General features: G+C 47.7%; 6 protein-coding genes across 6 annotated transcripts; 1 reads left to right on the forward strand and 5 right to left on the reverse strand.

The window, feature by feature from the left end:
• Positions 1 to 407: 407 nt before the first annotated feature.
• On the reverse strand, positions 408 to 2,034 carry SMF3 (putative divalent metal ion transporter). The gene has a single exon (XM_019127851.1). It carries the CDS (start codon positions 1,961 to 1,963, stop codon positions 494 to 496), a length of 1,470 nt encoding a protein of 489 aa, XP_018986767.1. The 5' UTR covers positions 1,964 to 2,034; the 3' UTR covers positions 408 to 493.
• A 1,031-nt stretch (positions 2,035 to 3,065) lies between these two features.
• Positions 3,066 to 4,133, reverse strand: BABINDRAFT_6142 (zinc-binding dehydrogenase; the record flags this gene model as incomplete). Its single annotated transcript, XM_019132366.1, has 1 exon — positions 3,066 to 4,133. The coding sequence occupies one exon, from the start codon at positions 4,131 to 4,133 to the stop codon at positions 3,066 to 3,068; it is 1,068 nt and encodes a 355-aa protein (XP_018986768.1).
• Positions 4,134 to 5,362: 1,229 nt separating this feature from the next.
• ENO1 (phosphopyruvate hydratase) lies at positions 5,363 to 6,679 on the reverse strand (the record flags this gene model as incomplete). The annotated part of the gene is made up of 1 exon (XM_019131605.1): positions 5,363 to 6,679. The coding sequence occupies one exon, from the start codon at positions 6,677 to 6,679 to the stop codon at positions 5,363 to 5,365; it is 1,317 nt and encodes a 438-aa protein (XP_018986769.1).
• A 2,322-nt stretch (positions 6,680 to 9,001) lies between these two features.
• Positions 9,002 to 10,881, forward strand: PWP1 (rRNA-processing protein). Its single transcript, XM_019127852.1, has one exon. The coding sequence runs from the start codon at positions 9,122 to 9,124 to the stop codon at positions 10,808 to 10,810; it is 1,689 nt and encodes a 562-aa protein (XP_018986770.1). The 5' UTR covers positions 9,002 to 9,121; the 3' UTR covers positions 10,811 to 10,881.
• Positions 10,882 to 11,021: 140 nt separating this feature from the next.
• On the reverse strand, positions 11,022 to 12,419 carry BABINDRAFT_159735 (uncharacterized protein). Its single transcript, XM_019127853.1, has one exon. The coding sequence runs from the start codon at positions 12,103 to 12,105 to the stop codon at positions 11,254 to 11,256; it is 852 nt and encodes a 283-aa protein (XP_018986771.1). The 5' UTR covers positions 12,106 to 12,419; the 3' UTR covers positions 11,022 to 11,253.
• A 566-nt stretch (positions 12,420 to 12,985) lies between these two features.
• On the reverse strand, positions 12,986 to 16,792 carry BABINDRAFT_159736 (DNA-directed RNA polymerase II subunit RPB2). The gene has a single exon (XM_019127854.1). It carries the CDS (start codon positions 16,781 to 16,783, stop codon positions 13,100 to 13,102), a length of 3,684 nt encoding a protein of 1,227 aa, XP_018986772.1. The 5' UTR covers positions 16,784 to 16,792; the 3' UTR covers positions 12,986 to 13,099.
• Between the last annotated feature and the right edge of the window lie 14 nt (positions 16,793 to 16,806).

The following is a 16,806-nucleotide window of genomic DNA, read 5'->3' on the forward strand; positions in this document are numbered from 1 at the left end:
GCGCGCTGTTGTATATGCGCACATTGTTTACATAACAAATGGGCAGACATCCCAACCGTGGAAATATGATCGCACCAATACATATCAGTGCTGTTATCAATTCATAGTTTCTGAAAAAAATACAAGATATGCCTCCGGAATCGAAAGCACAGATCGGCATTCTCCACGCTGTAGGACGGTATGATTATTTATTATGGTTTCGGATTCTATGCACACACTTTTAGAGGTATACTTTAAGGTCTTTTGCGTATTATTTTTTTTGGATTCAGTTTTCCTATATCTCCCGGACGAACTTTGGAAGAGGCATTATCTTTATTTTACGGAGAAAACCTAGAGTAAAGCGTGCCTGGGATCAGTGCGATTATTACGACAAGCTTTGTATGTATCTACTAGTCATATCGAATAAACTCGAAACCATACTATATCCAAGAATTTTATTTATACATTTACATGTCACTTTGGACGTCGTGCCTCTGCTTTACAGCCGTTCTTGCTAGAACACATCCTCCCCCCGGAACAAAAGCGAAGAGATAAAAAACAAGTTCAAAAACGTGATAAGACACCACGTAGAAACGGCCGCAAAGGTCAATAACCGACCGTTAGCGTAGTTCTTATACTTTTTCCCGCCTACAACCACCACCGATGCATCTCCAAGTAGGCTCGTCTGTTCGTGGCTCTGCTCTTCGCTCTCATCCAATTCTACCATCATGTACTTTGGTACGGAGGTAAAGTAGATGAGCGGTGCACTGACGAGGGGCAAGATCAAACTCAATACGACCTGACTGCCGTTGAGAATTTCCGCGACCCCAGACCTGCCGGTGCCCAAAACCACTGCGATGCACGGAACGATGGCTAGCATTCGCGTGATGAGGCGTCTCACCCAGGGGGAGAACCTCCACTGGACGAAACCCTCGCTGACGATCTGACCTGCCATCGTGCATACAATTCCGGCGGACTGCCCGGAACAGAGCATCGCAAGCGCAAAGATTAGCCCGGCCGCGGGGGAGATGTACGTGCTCAACATTTCGTAGATTGAGAGCAAATCGGCATCCTCCGCGCCAGGTTTCTGGTACAATGTGGCCCCGGAAACGATCAAAATGGCAGAGTTGATGAACATAGCAATAAGGAAGAGAGAGCTGATGAGCTCCGCGTACGAGTAGTTGAGACAGTAGTTTAGCGCAGACACGCTCGGTTTGTACTTGCGGTCCAAGTCCTGAGACATGGCGGCCAGATGGTTCTCCTCCTGGGTGTACCGGCCGTGTTTTATATCATATTCTTTCAAACGCGGCTGGGCCAAGGCCGAGCCTAGGTACAAAGAGTGTGGCATAACCGTTGCGCCCAAGAGCCCAAGCGAGATATACAACGCTTTGTGTTCTGTTAACTCCTTGGATGGCAAAAATCCGCGCCAGACCGCTGTCTTATCTGGAACATCGATTTTGAAAAGTTCGAGCACAAAGCAGACACACGTCGCGAGCACGAGCAAGCTCACAAAAACCTCAAAGCCGCGCACCTGTTTCATCAGTCCGGACTCGGGCTTATACGCCATTAGGATAATTAGCACGTCTAAAATGGTGAGCAAAACTCCGTAGAGGAGCGGGATATGGAATAAGATGTTAAGGGCAATGGCGGTCCCGACAACTTCCGCAAGATCTGTCGCGATGATCGCCAACTCGGCAAACGCGTATAACGCGTAGTTCCACCGCCGAGGGAAGTGTTTGCGGCACATTTCCGCCAAGTCAAGCCCCGTAACGGAACCAAGCTTGATACAGAGACATTGCAAGAGCACCGCAAATAGGTTTGAAGCGAAGATCGCGAATAGAAGCTTGTACTGGTAGTTTCCGCCGGCACTAACCGCCTCAGAGTAGTTTCCAGGGTCGAAATATGCGACAGACACCATAATTCCCGGGCCCAAAAACGTTGTAAACTTTTTAGCCCGTCTGACAAACGTGGTGAGATGTGACATAATGAAAGAGGTTATGGGTTATCTGGGGGTGATGCAAGTTGAGTATGACAGGTATGGATGGTTGCAATACCAAGGATTTAATAAAATATGACTGGCAGCCAGGATGAGAGTCTGACAACGGGAGGTATTCTTATTGGGGTGTTGGAGATGAGGCCTCTGGCATTAAAGTACGCGGTCCAAGGTAGACGTAAACTGTGTGAGCCCACCAATCTGCCAGGAACCCGGCGAAATATCGGAAGGCTTATTAGGTGCAGGATGACTCTGCGTCTGTGGTCGCCGGGGCGGAGAGGCACAAGTGAACCGCATGAAGAACAGACCTTACAAGTGTCGACTCGTCGATGAGAGGTTATAGATGCAAAGGGCTGGTAAGGTAATACATGGTCTATCGAGTGCATCGGCAATGAGGATTGAGATTTTATTAATAAATGATCGTTTAATAAGTTTATAATAGAGTCAAATGGGCCTTTTTCCATCTCTTGTAAGGAGTGTACGTAATAGCGTGTAAACATATGTGATCGGATGAGAGATGGAACGAGGAAGTACGACAGGCACCCCCTGCTACCATTCCTTCGTAATATATAACAAAATAGATCTCAATACCCTTGAGCGGATATATATTTGGCGGGAAACTGGGTAAGCTCCCAAAAGGATATTCTGGTGGTTGCTGATAAAAATAAGTAGGCATTGTCCCACATACGCTGTCAAAACTTTAGTGAAAAACAACCACGAAAACCCAAGAACGGAAAAAAGATTAATTATTGATGAGTGGACTGAAGTTCTCAGGGATAGCTGGTTTTTCTTGTCAGACTCCTCCGCCCATAACGGCTAATTCAAGATATATAGTTTCGGATTTCATGGTTCATCCTGATTGCCTTTAACAGTGCTAGGTCCCTCCTTCTATTCTACAGTTGACAGCCCTTTACAGGAATTACGATCAAATACAAGGAAGTCCAAGGATAATTAAATAATCGCTTCAAACTGCGATCTCACACAGCATATTGTGCAAAAGTCAATATAATTCCTATCTAAACCCAACTTCCACCTTTACAGCTCCAAACCCCAACATTGACTGCACAATCCTACTAAATCGCCCATGAATCGCTCAAAGTTTCGCATCTCTGAGTACACTCTGTGGTCTGAACACAACCCTTCCGCTAATCTCTCCCTTGGCCATCTTCTCTAACTGATTTGGTAACTCGTCAAGGTCATAGACAGCCCCAACGATAGGGGTAACCATTCCCTTGCTCACCCACTCCATGCACTCGAGCTGTTCGGCTGAGGATCCACCGAAAGTGCCGAGAATTCTCGCCTCCTTACTCGCAAAAGTCAAGGCACGGAAAAACAACTTTGAACGCCCCAACCCAATTGGCACAATGGTTCCCTTGTACTTTACGTAAGTTACACACGCTTCGAATGTCTCCTGGACACCGCAGACATCGAAACAAACGTCAAACGAATTTGGCTTGTACGCCGCATTGAATTCTGGAGACAGTGCACTAGTGAAAAAGCCGTCTGCCCCAAGCTTATTAGCGAGCGCGCGAGCGGACTCCTTCTGCTCAACCACCACAACCTGGCACCCATAGTTCTTCAAAATCTGCAAGGCACTGGAACCCAACCCTCCGAGCCCGAACATCAAAACCTTGTTCCCTGGACAGACACCTGCCTTTTTAACTGCGTGGAAGGGAGTCAACATGGCATCGGAAGTAATAGCGGCGATTTCGTAAGACACATTGTCTGGGATTGGGAGCAAACATCTCGGGTTGGTGATGAGGAGAAATGGCAGGTAGCCACCGTCACAGCTGAGACCAAACGCCTGGCCATCGTTACCTGTACAACAACTATCCAGGCCCTGACGACAGAACTCACAGTCCCCACAGGCATTGCAGATTTGCGCCGCAACGCGCAACCCAAGAGGGAACTTCTTGGTGTTGACATTTGGCCCCACGGCAGCGATTTCACCGGCAATTTCGTGACCCATGACGAAGGAATCAGGAATGTGGGTTTCCTGGGCGTGGAGAAGATGGAGGTCCGACTGGCACATCCCGGCAGCGTGCACGCGGAGAAGGATTTCAGAGCCCTGGGGTAACTTAACAGGGAGGTTGGTGAGCTTCTGAATGGTTTTTTGGCCACGAATAAAACCGTAGCCTGATTTGGTGGCTGGAATGGACATTACAACTAAAGTTTCTATGATTAAATGATTGAAAGGACGAAACAGCGTCAAACCGTGGAAAGAACCTGTATTTATACGGCAGAGGCTTGATCGTGGGGTCAATAGAAAGCGGCTTGGCATGCAGGTTGGATGAGGAATTTCTCGCCCAATACATGTGGGGAGAGACATCGAAGCCTATTTGACGTCGGCGCGGATTTCGGGAAACGTTACCGTTTTTCGTCCAACGCAAAGCAGGAAGGGGTCCCGTCGAATTACACCACAATTTATCACCGAATATTATCATATGTACCAATACTTATCAGGCACTTAGAAGTCAAAATGTGCTTGTAGGGGGAGAAGGCCGTGCTTGGAAGTGCTGTTGGCTGGTTTTGCGATTTGCTTCGATCCGTGAATCGCACGAGGCAGGGCGGTCGGGCCGGAGTTACGTTATCAAAACTTAAGGCTTCATCCGCGGAAGACTAATTCTGAAAGGATCAGACTAGGTATTCAAGAATGTACCTACTGATTCAGTCCTCCAATTGGTCTTCTATCGATGGTCTCTGTTTAATAGCATAGTGGTATTTAGTCATGCTTAAACGGTACATGGCCGGACCGCCTCCCCTCCCTGTTTACGGAGTCCTTCGTCCATTCCTTTAATGTAACAATTATAGCACTTACTTTTGGAGTAGGTGTAATGCCTGTGTATAGTATTGAACCGTCCTAGCTGATTATTTCGGGACTTCTTTTGATAATCCATGTACAAGGTGTAGTAGCTACACATGTATGTGGTGCGCATATCGTTATAAATTCTCGAGGATGAATACGGTTGATTCTTTGTGGTACCCTTGTTTATAGGTCTCGGTCTCAGGTCTTATCACTATCGATCACTATATATTCTCCGAGGTCCTGCCTTTTCCTATGGGGACTTCCGTTATTTCCGGTGTTCAACGTTCTGGTTCCATATTTTGCCATGCATCAGGAAGCCCAAAGATATACTTAATATATCGCGGACTCTCCCATTGTCCAGAGATACCCCGCTTTCGAACCATATAAGCCTCGGTAGATGGATCAATGGGATATTCTCATATCCGGCTTCTGTTAAGAGAATTAATCCAGACAGAATTGTGTAGGCACAAACCACCTGAAAATCATCCTGTTTACCGTTCTACGCCATAGGACTCACATTGCCAGTTTTTTTTTCCTTTCGATTTGCTATCAAAGCAGGTTATTCATATATCGTTATTATACACTTAGATGGCAGCAGACTTGCGGAAATCCTTACCAGCGTAGATGGCCTTGTCACCCAACTCTTCTTCGATTCTCAAGATCTGGTTCAACTTGGCCAATCTCTCGGATCTGGCTGGAGCACCAGTCTTGATTTGGCCAGCTCTCAAACCGACAGCCAAGTCAGCGATGGTGGTGTCTTCAGTTTCACCAGATCTGTGGGAGACCATGACACCCCAGTTGGCGGCGTAGGAGTCCTTGGCAGCCTTGATAGACTCAGTCAAAGAACCGATCTGGTTGACCTTCAACAACAAAGCGTTGGCAGCCTTCTTATCAATGGCAGTCTTGATTCTGATAGGGTTGGTGACAGTCAAATCGTCGGCGACAAGTTGGATCTTCTCACCAACCTGGTCGTAGAACTTGACCCAAGCATCCCAATCGTCTTCGGCGAACGGATCTTCGATAGAAACAATTGGGTACTCTTCAATCAACTTGATGTACAAGGCACCCAATTCTTCACCGGTCAACCACTTGGTTGGGTCGGATTCTGGGTTCTTGAAGTCCAAGTCGTATTTGCCGTCATGGTAGAACTCAGAGGAAGCAACGTCCAAGGCAATCTTAACCTGGCCGGTGTAACCAGCAGCGGCAATAGCGTCGACGATCAAGTCAAGGGCCTCTTTTGGAGTAGAAATATCTGGAGCAACACCACCTTCGTCACCGACATTACCGGCGGACTGGCCGTATCTCTTCTTGGCCAAAGACTTCAAGTTGTGGTAGACTTCGGAACCGATTCTCAAAGCTTCGGAGAAGCTTGGAGCATTGGCTGGGACAATCATGAACTCCTGGAAGGCCAAAGCACCACCGGCGTGGGAACCACCGTTAAGGACGTTCTGGAATGGAACTGGGAGAACAAATGGCTGTTTGGTACCAGACAAGTCAGCCAAGTGCTGGTACAATGGAACATTCTTTTCAGCGGCACCGGCCTTGGCGACAGCAAGGGAAACACCCAAGATAGCGTTGGCACCGAGCTTAGCCTTGTTTGGAGTGCCGTCCAACTTGTTCAAGAAAGCATCGACGGCTTCCTGGTCGGTGACATCAATGTTTTCAGCGATCAAGGCTGGGGCAATGACGTCGTTGACGTTGGCAAGGGCCTTCAAGACACCCTTACCCAACCACTTGGACTTGTCGTCGTCTCTCAATTCCAAAGCCTCGTGGATACCGGTAGAGGCACCAGATGGAACAATGGCACGGAAGAGACCCTTGGAGGTGGTGACGTCGACTTCGACGGTTGGGTTACCACGGGAATCGTAAACGTAACGAGCAAAAACTTTGGTGATGGCCATTTTGAATATATGTGTAGTAGAAATACTTGAAGGGGAAAAAAGGAAAACAGGAATGCAATTGAGCCGGAGCAACCCACCATTTATATAGTTTTTCAGGCATCCGGAGCCAAGGGGCAATGGGGAATCCAAGGTGGTGCGTCACCTGACACTGTGCGATCTCCTGCACTTTACAGGAATTGTGCCACAGATGTGCCGGAGTCTCTGGGTGAGGGGAGGAGATCATTAACTGCCTATACTTCCGTCTTAGACCCGTAATGCTTTATTTTTTATGAATGCTACTTTAATTGAGGCGTTTATCCGTGAATTGTCCTCACAATGCAGTTCAATGGCTGCTATTTGATTTGAAACTTCTAGATGTTCCGGAACCTTCTAACCGTGTGCCGGGCTGCTAACCATCCTGTCCTAGGCTCTCAGTGTGTCTCCTGGTGCCCTACAGCTTCTAAGACGGGATTTTTCGGAGTATCGTCGTCCAGCGGGGCCGCGGGAGCAATTTCCTGTTTGAGAATAGCGGGAGAGTGCACATTATGGCTTTCTGATTGACAAGCGTGCACCCAAGTGTGTAGACTGGATTTATAATTAAGAGTCAAGCTTAGCGAGTCAGAATAGTAAATACCGGGAAAGATCGGGAAGTCTGTGGATCCTTATCCCCCGCGTTTCCAGCGTTGCTCTGTGTAGGTTGTGGGAATGTATAGTATCACCCGAAATGGGTGGAGGGAAAACGAAAAAAAAGCCAGTTGGGGTTTGAGCGGGCATACGGAGTCGTGCCTGGCAAGAACGAGCGCCGGGATGCCAGATCCAGAGTACCACATGCGTCGTGGATTGCATCGTAAGTGTTAGACGTTTCCCCGGGTTCTTGACCCTTGTGGGGTGTGTTTCCGTCTCAAGGTTGATGTAACTGGAGCTGAGTGTTAGGCAGCTGGGGTTGTGGGGCGCTACTAACTGTATCATGTTCACCATTTTATGAAAGAGGGGATGCGAGACGACTCCCGGAGAGTAATCGTTGCATATGTATATTTTGGTCGAGATCACGATCTGGTTGTAAAGTTGCAATGTTAAACCAGAAATTGGGATAACCTGACAGTAAAAATACCCAATTCGAGTAAACAGGGGATCCTTCCTACACACTCAGAGCATCGGTTGTGTTCAAAGATTACAGCCCCCAGCAGCCCAGTCGGATAATGATTTTCAACTTCTGAATTGCGAAAACAGAACACTAGTAGTGCCACTACATTTAGTAACCGATATCCAACATTTCAAAGGGTACTGGTAACATTAAACGATCATTAAAAGTGTTTCAATGGATTAATGAGCGCAAGGGAAAAAGTGTGTCGGATTTTAATCTCGATTGTAATTAAGGACCTCTTTCAAGTCATGTGCGGTATCAACATCTACTGGTATTTTTCTATCTTATTGTGTATACGAAGTTGAACCAAAGTTAACGTTATAAATTATACGTACTAAATTGATTGTTGTAGGAACTAGTTCGTCAACAGAAAGGCTGAGGGCATAGTATTGCCAAATTTGGTTCCTAATTTTTATTTTTTTATTTTGTTAGAGCCTTATATTTATCTGTTCTCTAAATGCACTACTCATTAACGTTAATTGAACAGGAAGTTTTTGTCCCGGGAGAGGTCAAATCTGATAAAATCTCCCTGCCTACATAATATGGACTTTGGATCTGGAAGAGAGGCTGGTTAATCAGAAGTATTTCCTCTTCTCCGTCATAGATCTGTCTCTGAGAGTACTACTGGTAAATCTCCCCTACGGACAAGTTACGCAAACCGGATAAATTTATATCGTTATCTAGTTTAAATTCATATTTATAGCATTTGGCATTTAAATTAATGAGAGTTGGCAGACAAATATTCCAGTGTGGCTGCATTGATGTTTGATAACGTGTATAGAGTTGAAGCTTTTGTAGTTAAAGCATATACCGGAAATGCATTGAATGCACTCACTAATTCATTAGAGCCACGATAGGTTTATAGTTTTCTAAATCGAGTTTAAGGATACGTATGAGAGTCTATCTTTTCCTGATCTAAGACTAACAATAATCATTACCCTATATTTTATCCGAACATTCTGTTGACTTGGAGGCTTCAGTGACGTGGTATACAGTGAATATGACGTGCCCTTACCTCTTTCGCCATACACGACCCCTCTTCTCTGCCTCAGTCACCATCTTGTTCCAATCCGGTAGCCTATCCTTAGGAGTATGAAGAAATGAATAAACAACTAAGGAATATTTCTGGCAATTTCATTCCAATTGGACCATTGTCTTTTATCACAAACGATCTCCCGTTTCACCTCATCCCATCGTGCTCATCACTCTCAATGCAGGATTACTTTTTTTTTTGCTTTTTTTTCACGCTGAGAATTTTCTGCATCAAAAAGAATTGTACCTATGATTTATCTTCATTCCCGGTTACTTTACCACACACTATGATTTCCTCCAGTACCTGGGTCCCAAGAGGGTTTGCTTCCGAGTTTCCTGAAAAATATGAAATGAACGACGAAGAGATCGAGAGAATCTCGGAGTTGGCGAAGTTACAATTGGAAGACGCCAGAACCGACTTGCAGGAGGCACAAGAAGGCGAGCAAAAGGAGTTCAAGGACCAGATTGAGATTGATGACGACTTGAAGGAGTATAACTTGGAGCACTACGACGATGATGTAGACTCCGAGGGTGAGCAGGTGACTATGTTCCCCGGCCTTTCCAACACAGATGCCAAGTTTCACCAGGACGAGGCCGACGGCAACGACCCATTCATCTCCTTGCCTAACGAGCAGGACATGAACGAGGAAAAATCCGAGTTGCAAGTCTACCCTACCGACAATATGGTGTTGGCCACCAGAACCGAAGATGACATTTCCTACTTGGACGTCTACGTGTATGATGATGGTGCCGGTGCCCCAGAGGGCTCCAACGAAGAAGAGGAGGACAAGTTCGATGCTGACGTGGCCAAGGGGTTGGTGCGCGAGAGCAACTTGTATGTGCACCACGATTTGATGTTGCCAGCGTTCCCGCTCTGCGTGGAATGGGTCAACTTCAAGCCAATGGGCGATAACTCCGCCACTAACGTCGGCAACTTCGCGGCGATCGGCACTTTCGATCCCCAAATCGAGATCTGGAACTTGGATTGCATCGAAAAGGCGTTCCCAGACGTTATTTTGGGAGAGCCAGAGGCTAACAGCATGGCTGGCCTCAAGAAAAAGAAGAAGAAGTCTAAGAAGGCCCAGGAACACATCACCACCCACCACACCGACGCCATCTTGTCCTTGGCCCATAACAAGATCCACAGATCCATCTTGGCCTCCACCTCCGCTGATGCCACAGTCAAGCTCTGGGACTTGACCACCGCCACCGCGGCCAGATCCATGAATCAGATTCACCAGGGCAAGCATGTGTCGTCCTCCCAGTGGCACGCCAGCGAAGCCTCCATTTTGTTGACCGGTGGTTACGACGGCTGTGTCGCGTTGTCCGATGTCAGAATCTCTTCCGACGCCGAGATGACCAAGAGATGGAGCGTTCATGCCGGTGAGGAGGTTGAGAGCATCAAATGGGGCACTGATTCCTCCACCTTCTATGCCGGTACCGATGCCGGTAATGTCTACTGTTACGACGCTAGGAAAGCTGACAAGCCGGTCTGGACCCTCCAGGCGCACGACGCCGGAATTTCTGCCTTGGAAGTCAATCCATTCGTGCCGGGCTTAGTCGTCACCTCCGCCATGGGCGAGAAAGCTATTAAGTTGTGGAGAGTGCCTACCGCCGCCAACGAGGGTGCCATCAGGCCATCGATGGTGCTCGCGCGTGACTTCGGTGTCGGTAACGTCTTGACCACTTCCTTTGCTCCAGATATCGAGGTCGCTGGTAACATCACCATCGGTGGTGTTACTGGACAGTTGAAGATGTGGGACATGTTTTCCAACAGGGCTGTCAGAGGTGCCTTTAGCGCCCAGTTGAGAGACTTGCAAAAGCGTGCCAGAGACGAGGCTAAGGCCAGTGGCAGAGCCTCCAGATTGGCCAGAAAGTACACCGACTCCTACCAGGAAACTGTCATGACCGTCGAAGACGGTGGAGATGATGAGAGTGAGGACGAAGGTGAGTGGGACGACGAGGACGAGGAATAAGCCTCTAATATGCATTTCATTTCAGTGCCTTGTACATTATAATTAATAATCTTTCTTTGCGTGTGCGATAGTGTAGGTTGCGAAGAGTTGGAGTAACGGTATCAATATCAGTCTTTACGCGGATGGCTTGTTTTTGTAATCTAGATATTAGTCGATTCACTAAGCGCCTGTTTCCTGGATTGTAACGAAAAGCGTCCCCATGGTATATTTCTTAATACCTATACGTCATGCTTTATTCATTTCCTCAAATTGACTCTGTTCTACGTCCTATATGTATCCGGCACGGGCTTCGCGAAGACAGCGACTCTATTATTTATCGGCATATTTGCTGTTCTGGAAATCATCCACATTCTTTTTAACCTTTTTTTCTTTCCGATTTGACTCAGAAAAAAAACCGATGGCCAAATCTAGGATTGTACCTAACCGAATCGCCCTTTCATCTATTAAACAGACTTTCCCTCAGTACTCGGGCCGTTGTAGGACTCAATCTTTTGACGAATGCCATTTAAAAAGGCTAATTCTTCCTCAGTCAATCCAAGTTTTGCCGGTACTAGTATACTCTCGCCGGTGATCTCCACCCCTCTCGATATCTCGTCGTACGCCACCATCTCTTTCCAGCTTAAATCTTTCTCCACAACAGCGTTTGAACCCATCTCCTTCTTCATTGGGGTCCACCAGTACGCTGGATACGCCCTCAATACATTATTCACGATCAATGCCACGCAGATGACCAAGCAGGAGGAGATAAGGTGCACCGGTAAGTACCACCAGCTCATCTCCCGGATGCCGACGTCAATACTAGGAAGTAACGCGGAAGCACCGGCTGGAGGGTGAACACAGTTCAAAATGGACATAGCTACCGAACTGATACCTACACTCAACGCACCAGACGCCCAATAATTGTTTCTCCCTGCCTCAGAGAGACCAAAGAGCTTGGAGATGCAGGTCCCGATCAAAGAGGCCGTGAAGTGGCCCATGAGAATGTTACGAGGCTGGGCTAGCGGCGCCCCGATCGAATTGAAACTGAGAATCGCAGTTGCCCCGTAACTGGCAATGATCATAGGAGCGTGGTGTTCGGCGGTAAAAATAGGCGAGTGGCCCGGCATAAACACCGCTTCGAGAAGCGCAATCCCGCAGAAGGAGCCGATTAAGATATCGAGCCATACCAAAAGATCAGACCGTGGCTTCGGTTTGTGTGAGCCTAGAAACCTTGCAATGACGGGCGGAAAGGACGGTATCACCGAGTCAGGGATGTACTGGTTGACCACCTTGTCTATCGTGAATCTGAAAACCATTGTATCCCTATGGTTCGTGCTGAATGTATGCAGAGCTTCGAAACGATCGATTGTAAAAGTGATAATTGACAATCAACAAGCAATACCTAGAGAAATCTTTACACGCTCGAAGAGTTGTTGGTACAAGATGGGAACGACCGCATTCACATATGCGAGTCTGCCTGTAAGGGTTGGAAAATAAATTTTGAGCCATTATGCGGCGCGCACTAATTTGCTCATCCTCGTAAACACTTCCCAAGTCATGCTAGGCTTAATAAGCAATTTGAGTGGTGCGGCGCGCTTATTTGCTCATACTTGTGAGCTCTTCCTACCTCATACTACATTTAATAAGCAACTTCTCTTGAGATTCAATTTAGTACGTCCTTAAAATTTCAGTATTTCTGTTTTAATTCTTGAACTAGGTGAGAACTGTGGAGTTGCAATGGGCCAAAACTCCCTTCAGTCAAGGTATAAGGTTTAAGTTAATACCCCGCGTGCTTCACGAGTAAATCCCTCGGCTGGTCGGAAGATGGAGACAGTCAGCGCCTCTCGTCGTATCTCGATCTTTTAACACATTACACATCTAGGAGCAAGAAATATCTGCGGTATTTTCATGGTTGGAATCACTCCAGCGGGCCTAGGTGGACTATGCGGTTCTATCAGAGTGAGCCATCAATTTCTCGGGCAGAAGCTAATTTGATATGGACCCGAATCACGCTAACTACGAAACGTTTGGATCGTTTAGCTTGTCTTAACTGATACCGACATACATATATATTTGAAAGCCCACATATTATGCTTGGCCATATTCTCTCCACCTCATCGCCTCTGGCCGGTTGAGTGATGCTTTTACGGTTGAGCATCCTACACCCCAAGCATTAATATAAAATACATCGTGATCTTTTTTTTTTTATTTTTGGATTTTGTTAAAAATTCTAATTATACAATACGCAAGATAAGCTCACCCCCGGGGTGGCTGTCTAGGAGTTTTTGAGTTTTCACAGGAATAGCCACATTAAACACGCACCGACACACCCGAACTCTCAGTGTATAACCTTGGAGCAATGTTCATAGCCATCAACTCCTGGAACAACAACTTTGCGGCGTAAGGAATATGGATCTGATAAATGTTGGTCTTGTTCTTACAAGAACGGCACTCGAACTGGTTCTTCTTCAAGTTGGCGATAACACTCATCAACCCACAAACACCACACACGTGCACTCTGAAGGCATCCGAAGCCTCCATCAATCTCTCTTTCAAGAAACCGGCGGCACCATGTGCAATCATACAATCACGCTCCATTTCACCGAATCTCAACCCACCATCTCTGGATCTACCTTCGACCGGCTGTCTGGTCAAAATCTGCACTGGCCCACGGGCTCTCGCGTGAATCTTGTCGTCAACCATGTGTCTCAATCTCTGGTAGTATGTAGGGCCGAAAAAGACCTGCGCCATCATTTTTTTACCGGTGTGGCCGTTGTACATAACCTCAAACCCTCTGGACTGGTAGCCACTCTCTCTTAAAAGCTTGGATACAGCCTCGACGGTGACATCGGTGAACGGCGAAGCATCACCTTCGTAGCCTCTCAAGGCAGAGACCTTGGACAACAAACACTCGATCAAATGCGCAACAGTCATACGGGAAGGAATGGCGTGGGGGTTAATGATCAAATCAGGGACAATACCCTCCGACGAGAACGGCATGTCCTCGTGTCTGTAGGTCACACCGATGGTACCCTTCTGACCGTGACGAGAGGCGAACTTGTCACCAATCTGTGGGGTCTTGGTGGTTCTCATCCTCACCTTGACAAACTTGGCACCGTCACCGTTGGTGGTCAACACTACCTGGTCAACGATACCACTCTCGGTAGATCTCAACGGGGTGGAAGCATCACGCTTGGTGTGGTACTTGGTTCTCTGCCCCAATTCTTCGGCGTCTGGGGAAATAGGAGTGGTCTTACCGATGATGATATCCTCACCGGAAACTCTAACGCCCGGAGCAACTAAACCATCCTCCTCGTCCAACTTCTCGTACGTACCGTGCTTCAAGCGAAGGGTGTTTGACCGCAAAGGCTTCTCAAACTCTTCGACAACAGAAATACCGACCCTGGTTTCCTTGTCCATGTAGGTACGGAAGAACAAGGAACGGAACAACCCTCTGTCGATGGACGACTGGTTCATAATCATGGAATCTTCCTGGTTGTAACCAGAGTAACAGGCAATAGCAACCACGGCATTCTGCCCGGCCGGCAATTCTCTGAACTTCAAGAACTCCATAGATCTGGTGGTGGCAAGCGGTTTTTGCGGGTAGTACAAAATATTGGCCATCGTGTCCATTCTGACACTGTAGTTAGTGGCAAACACCCCCATGGCTTGCTTACCCATGGCGGACTGATACGTATTACGTGGCGACTGGTTGTGATCCGGGAACGGAATAATGGAGGCGGCCACACCCAAGATCATCGAAGGATGGATTTCACAGTGGGTGAAGGTGTGGGTGTTTGGGTTAAACGCAGGCTTGATTCTCTTGGCCGGGTCCAATTCCTCCGCTTCGGTAATCTCAGCCCTCGCGCTGTCCAAGTCTTCAGGCGTCATGGCAATCATGATAGTTTCCTCTTCCTCGGCGTCAACATACTCCACGACACCCGAGTTTAACAAGTCATCCCAGCCGTACTTCTGCTCTTCCATGTCAACATCATCAGACTCCTTGGCTGGTTCGAGCAATTGGTTAACCTGGCTCTTAGTGAGCTTAAGCTGGCCCTTATCTGGCATTTCATCGTCATCCTCAACCACAAATAACGGTCTGTAGATTCTACCCGCATCAGTGAAAATCTTAAACTCCTTCTCTCTGATGTCTCTGATGATCGACACTTCCGGGGAAATATCACCCTTTCTTCTCAAGCTTCTCATGGTGTTCACCAACATGGCTGGCTCTCTGTGGGTACCGACCCACACACCATTAACGAACACTCTGGTAGAGTCCGGCGAGTGGTGGGCAACGTAGTCTTCTAACGGTTCCATACCCCACTCTTCCAAGAAATAGATAATAGGCTCGGAGGTGGTACCAACCGAGATACACGTCATTAACGAAAGGTTCTTGACCAAACCACAGGCCTGCCCTTCCGGGGTTTCGGCCGGACACACGAGACCCCAATGGGTGTTGTGCAACTGTCTAGGCTTGGCGATCTTACCGTCTCTGCCGATCGGGGTGTTGGTTCTTCTCAAATGCGACAAGGTAGATGTGTATGTGTAACGGTTCAAAACCTGGGAAACACCGGCTCTGGAGGACATGGCCTTCTTCTGCTCACCCCAGTTACCGGTAGCCAAAGAGTACTTCAAACCGGAGGTGATGGTCGTGGACTTGACCGCCAAAGTAAGGTGGAACTCCTTGTTCGTCTCCACACACTTCTGCATGTGTCTGTAGATGTCACGCGACAACTTTCTGAACAAGATTCTAAACAAGTTGGCCAACAACGGACCGGCCAAATCCAATCTCTTCTTACCGAAATGGTCACGATCGTCAGCCTCCTTTCTCTCCAACGCACACAACAACAAACGGTTAACCATGTACCCCAAGAAGAACGCCTTTCTGTTTTCAAACCCCTCCTCCTGGGTGATGTGTGGCAACAACTCCTTGGTCAAGATGTCCTTCGCATACTGGATTCTCTTTTCTCTTCTGATACCCAACGCAGACCCACGGCGACCGATGAAATCGAGTGCAACTTCACGGTCTTGGATCACAAAGCCCTCTTCCACGCACGGTTTCAACATCTCCAACATCTGCCAATCGTTCTGGTCGTAACAAATATGCTCCAAGATGTCACCATCGGGCACAATCCCGAGGGCTCTGAAAACAATGACGATCGGAACGTCTTGTTTGACGTACGGAAGCGTAGCCTTGATGGATCTCCCGGTACCCTTGTCCTCCCTACCGTACAACTTGATCTGCATGGAAGAAATCAATCTCGACCCCTTTTCGATCGCCGAGCGGATCTCAGCAATGTGGGAAATCGGAGATGGCGCAGCCTTCTTGAAAACTTGCACGATATTGGCAGCGGAACGCTCCTGAGCGATCAAAACCTTCTCAGAACCGTTGATGATAAAGTACCCACCCATATCGTATGGACACTCCTTCAAGTCGTAGAACTCGTACTCGTTCAAGTCACGCAACATACAGAACTTGGATCTCAACATGATAGGAACCTTACCGATAAAGACACGCTTGATCGGGTCGTCGTTGTCTTCCTTGACATCCTCCTGCGTCCAGTCTTCTTCCTTAACCGGCTGGTTTTCGTGGTCTATGGAGGTCAACACTTTTTTGCTCATCTCAACGTACAACGCCGAGGCATAGGTAAGGTTACGGAGTCTAGCTTCCTGGGGGAAAATGGGGTTGGTGGAACCGTCCGCCTCGGTCTGCAACGGACGAGAAAGGAAAATCTTTCCAAAGTTGATCTCGAAACGTCTATTGATGTTGTCATTCACGTCGATGTGCTGCGCCGGCTGGTCCAAAATCAACTTGGAGTCTTCCCAGACCAATTCCTGGATGGTGCTCTCGATAAACTCATCAAACGAGTCTAATTGCTGCGATACCAACCCCTTTTCGTTGAAGAAGGCGGAAATGACCGTCCAACAATCTTCTGGCGTGATTTCTAATCCCTCATCGTATCCGTATGGGTCCGCCGCGTATTCGTCTGACATAGCGTGTTTAGCAAAGGTTCAGA

Source organism: Babjeviella inositovora, assembly GCF_001661335.1.
Source record: "Babjeviella inositovora NRRL Y-12698 unplaced genomic scaffold BABINscaffold_2, whole genome shotgun sequence".
NCBI classification, from domain to species: domain Eukaryota; kingdom Fungi; phylum Ascomycota; class Pichiomycetes; order Serinales; genus Babjeviella; species Babjeviella inositovora.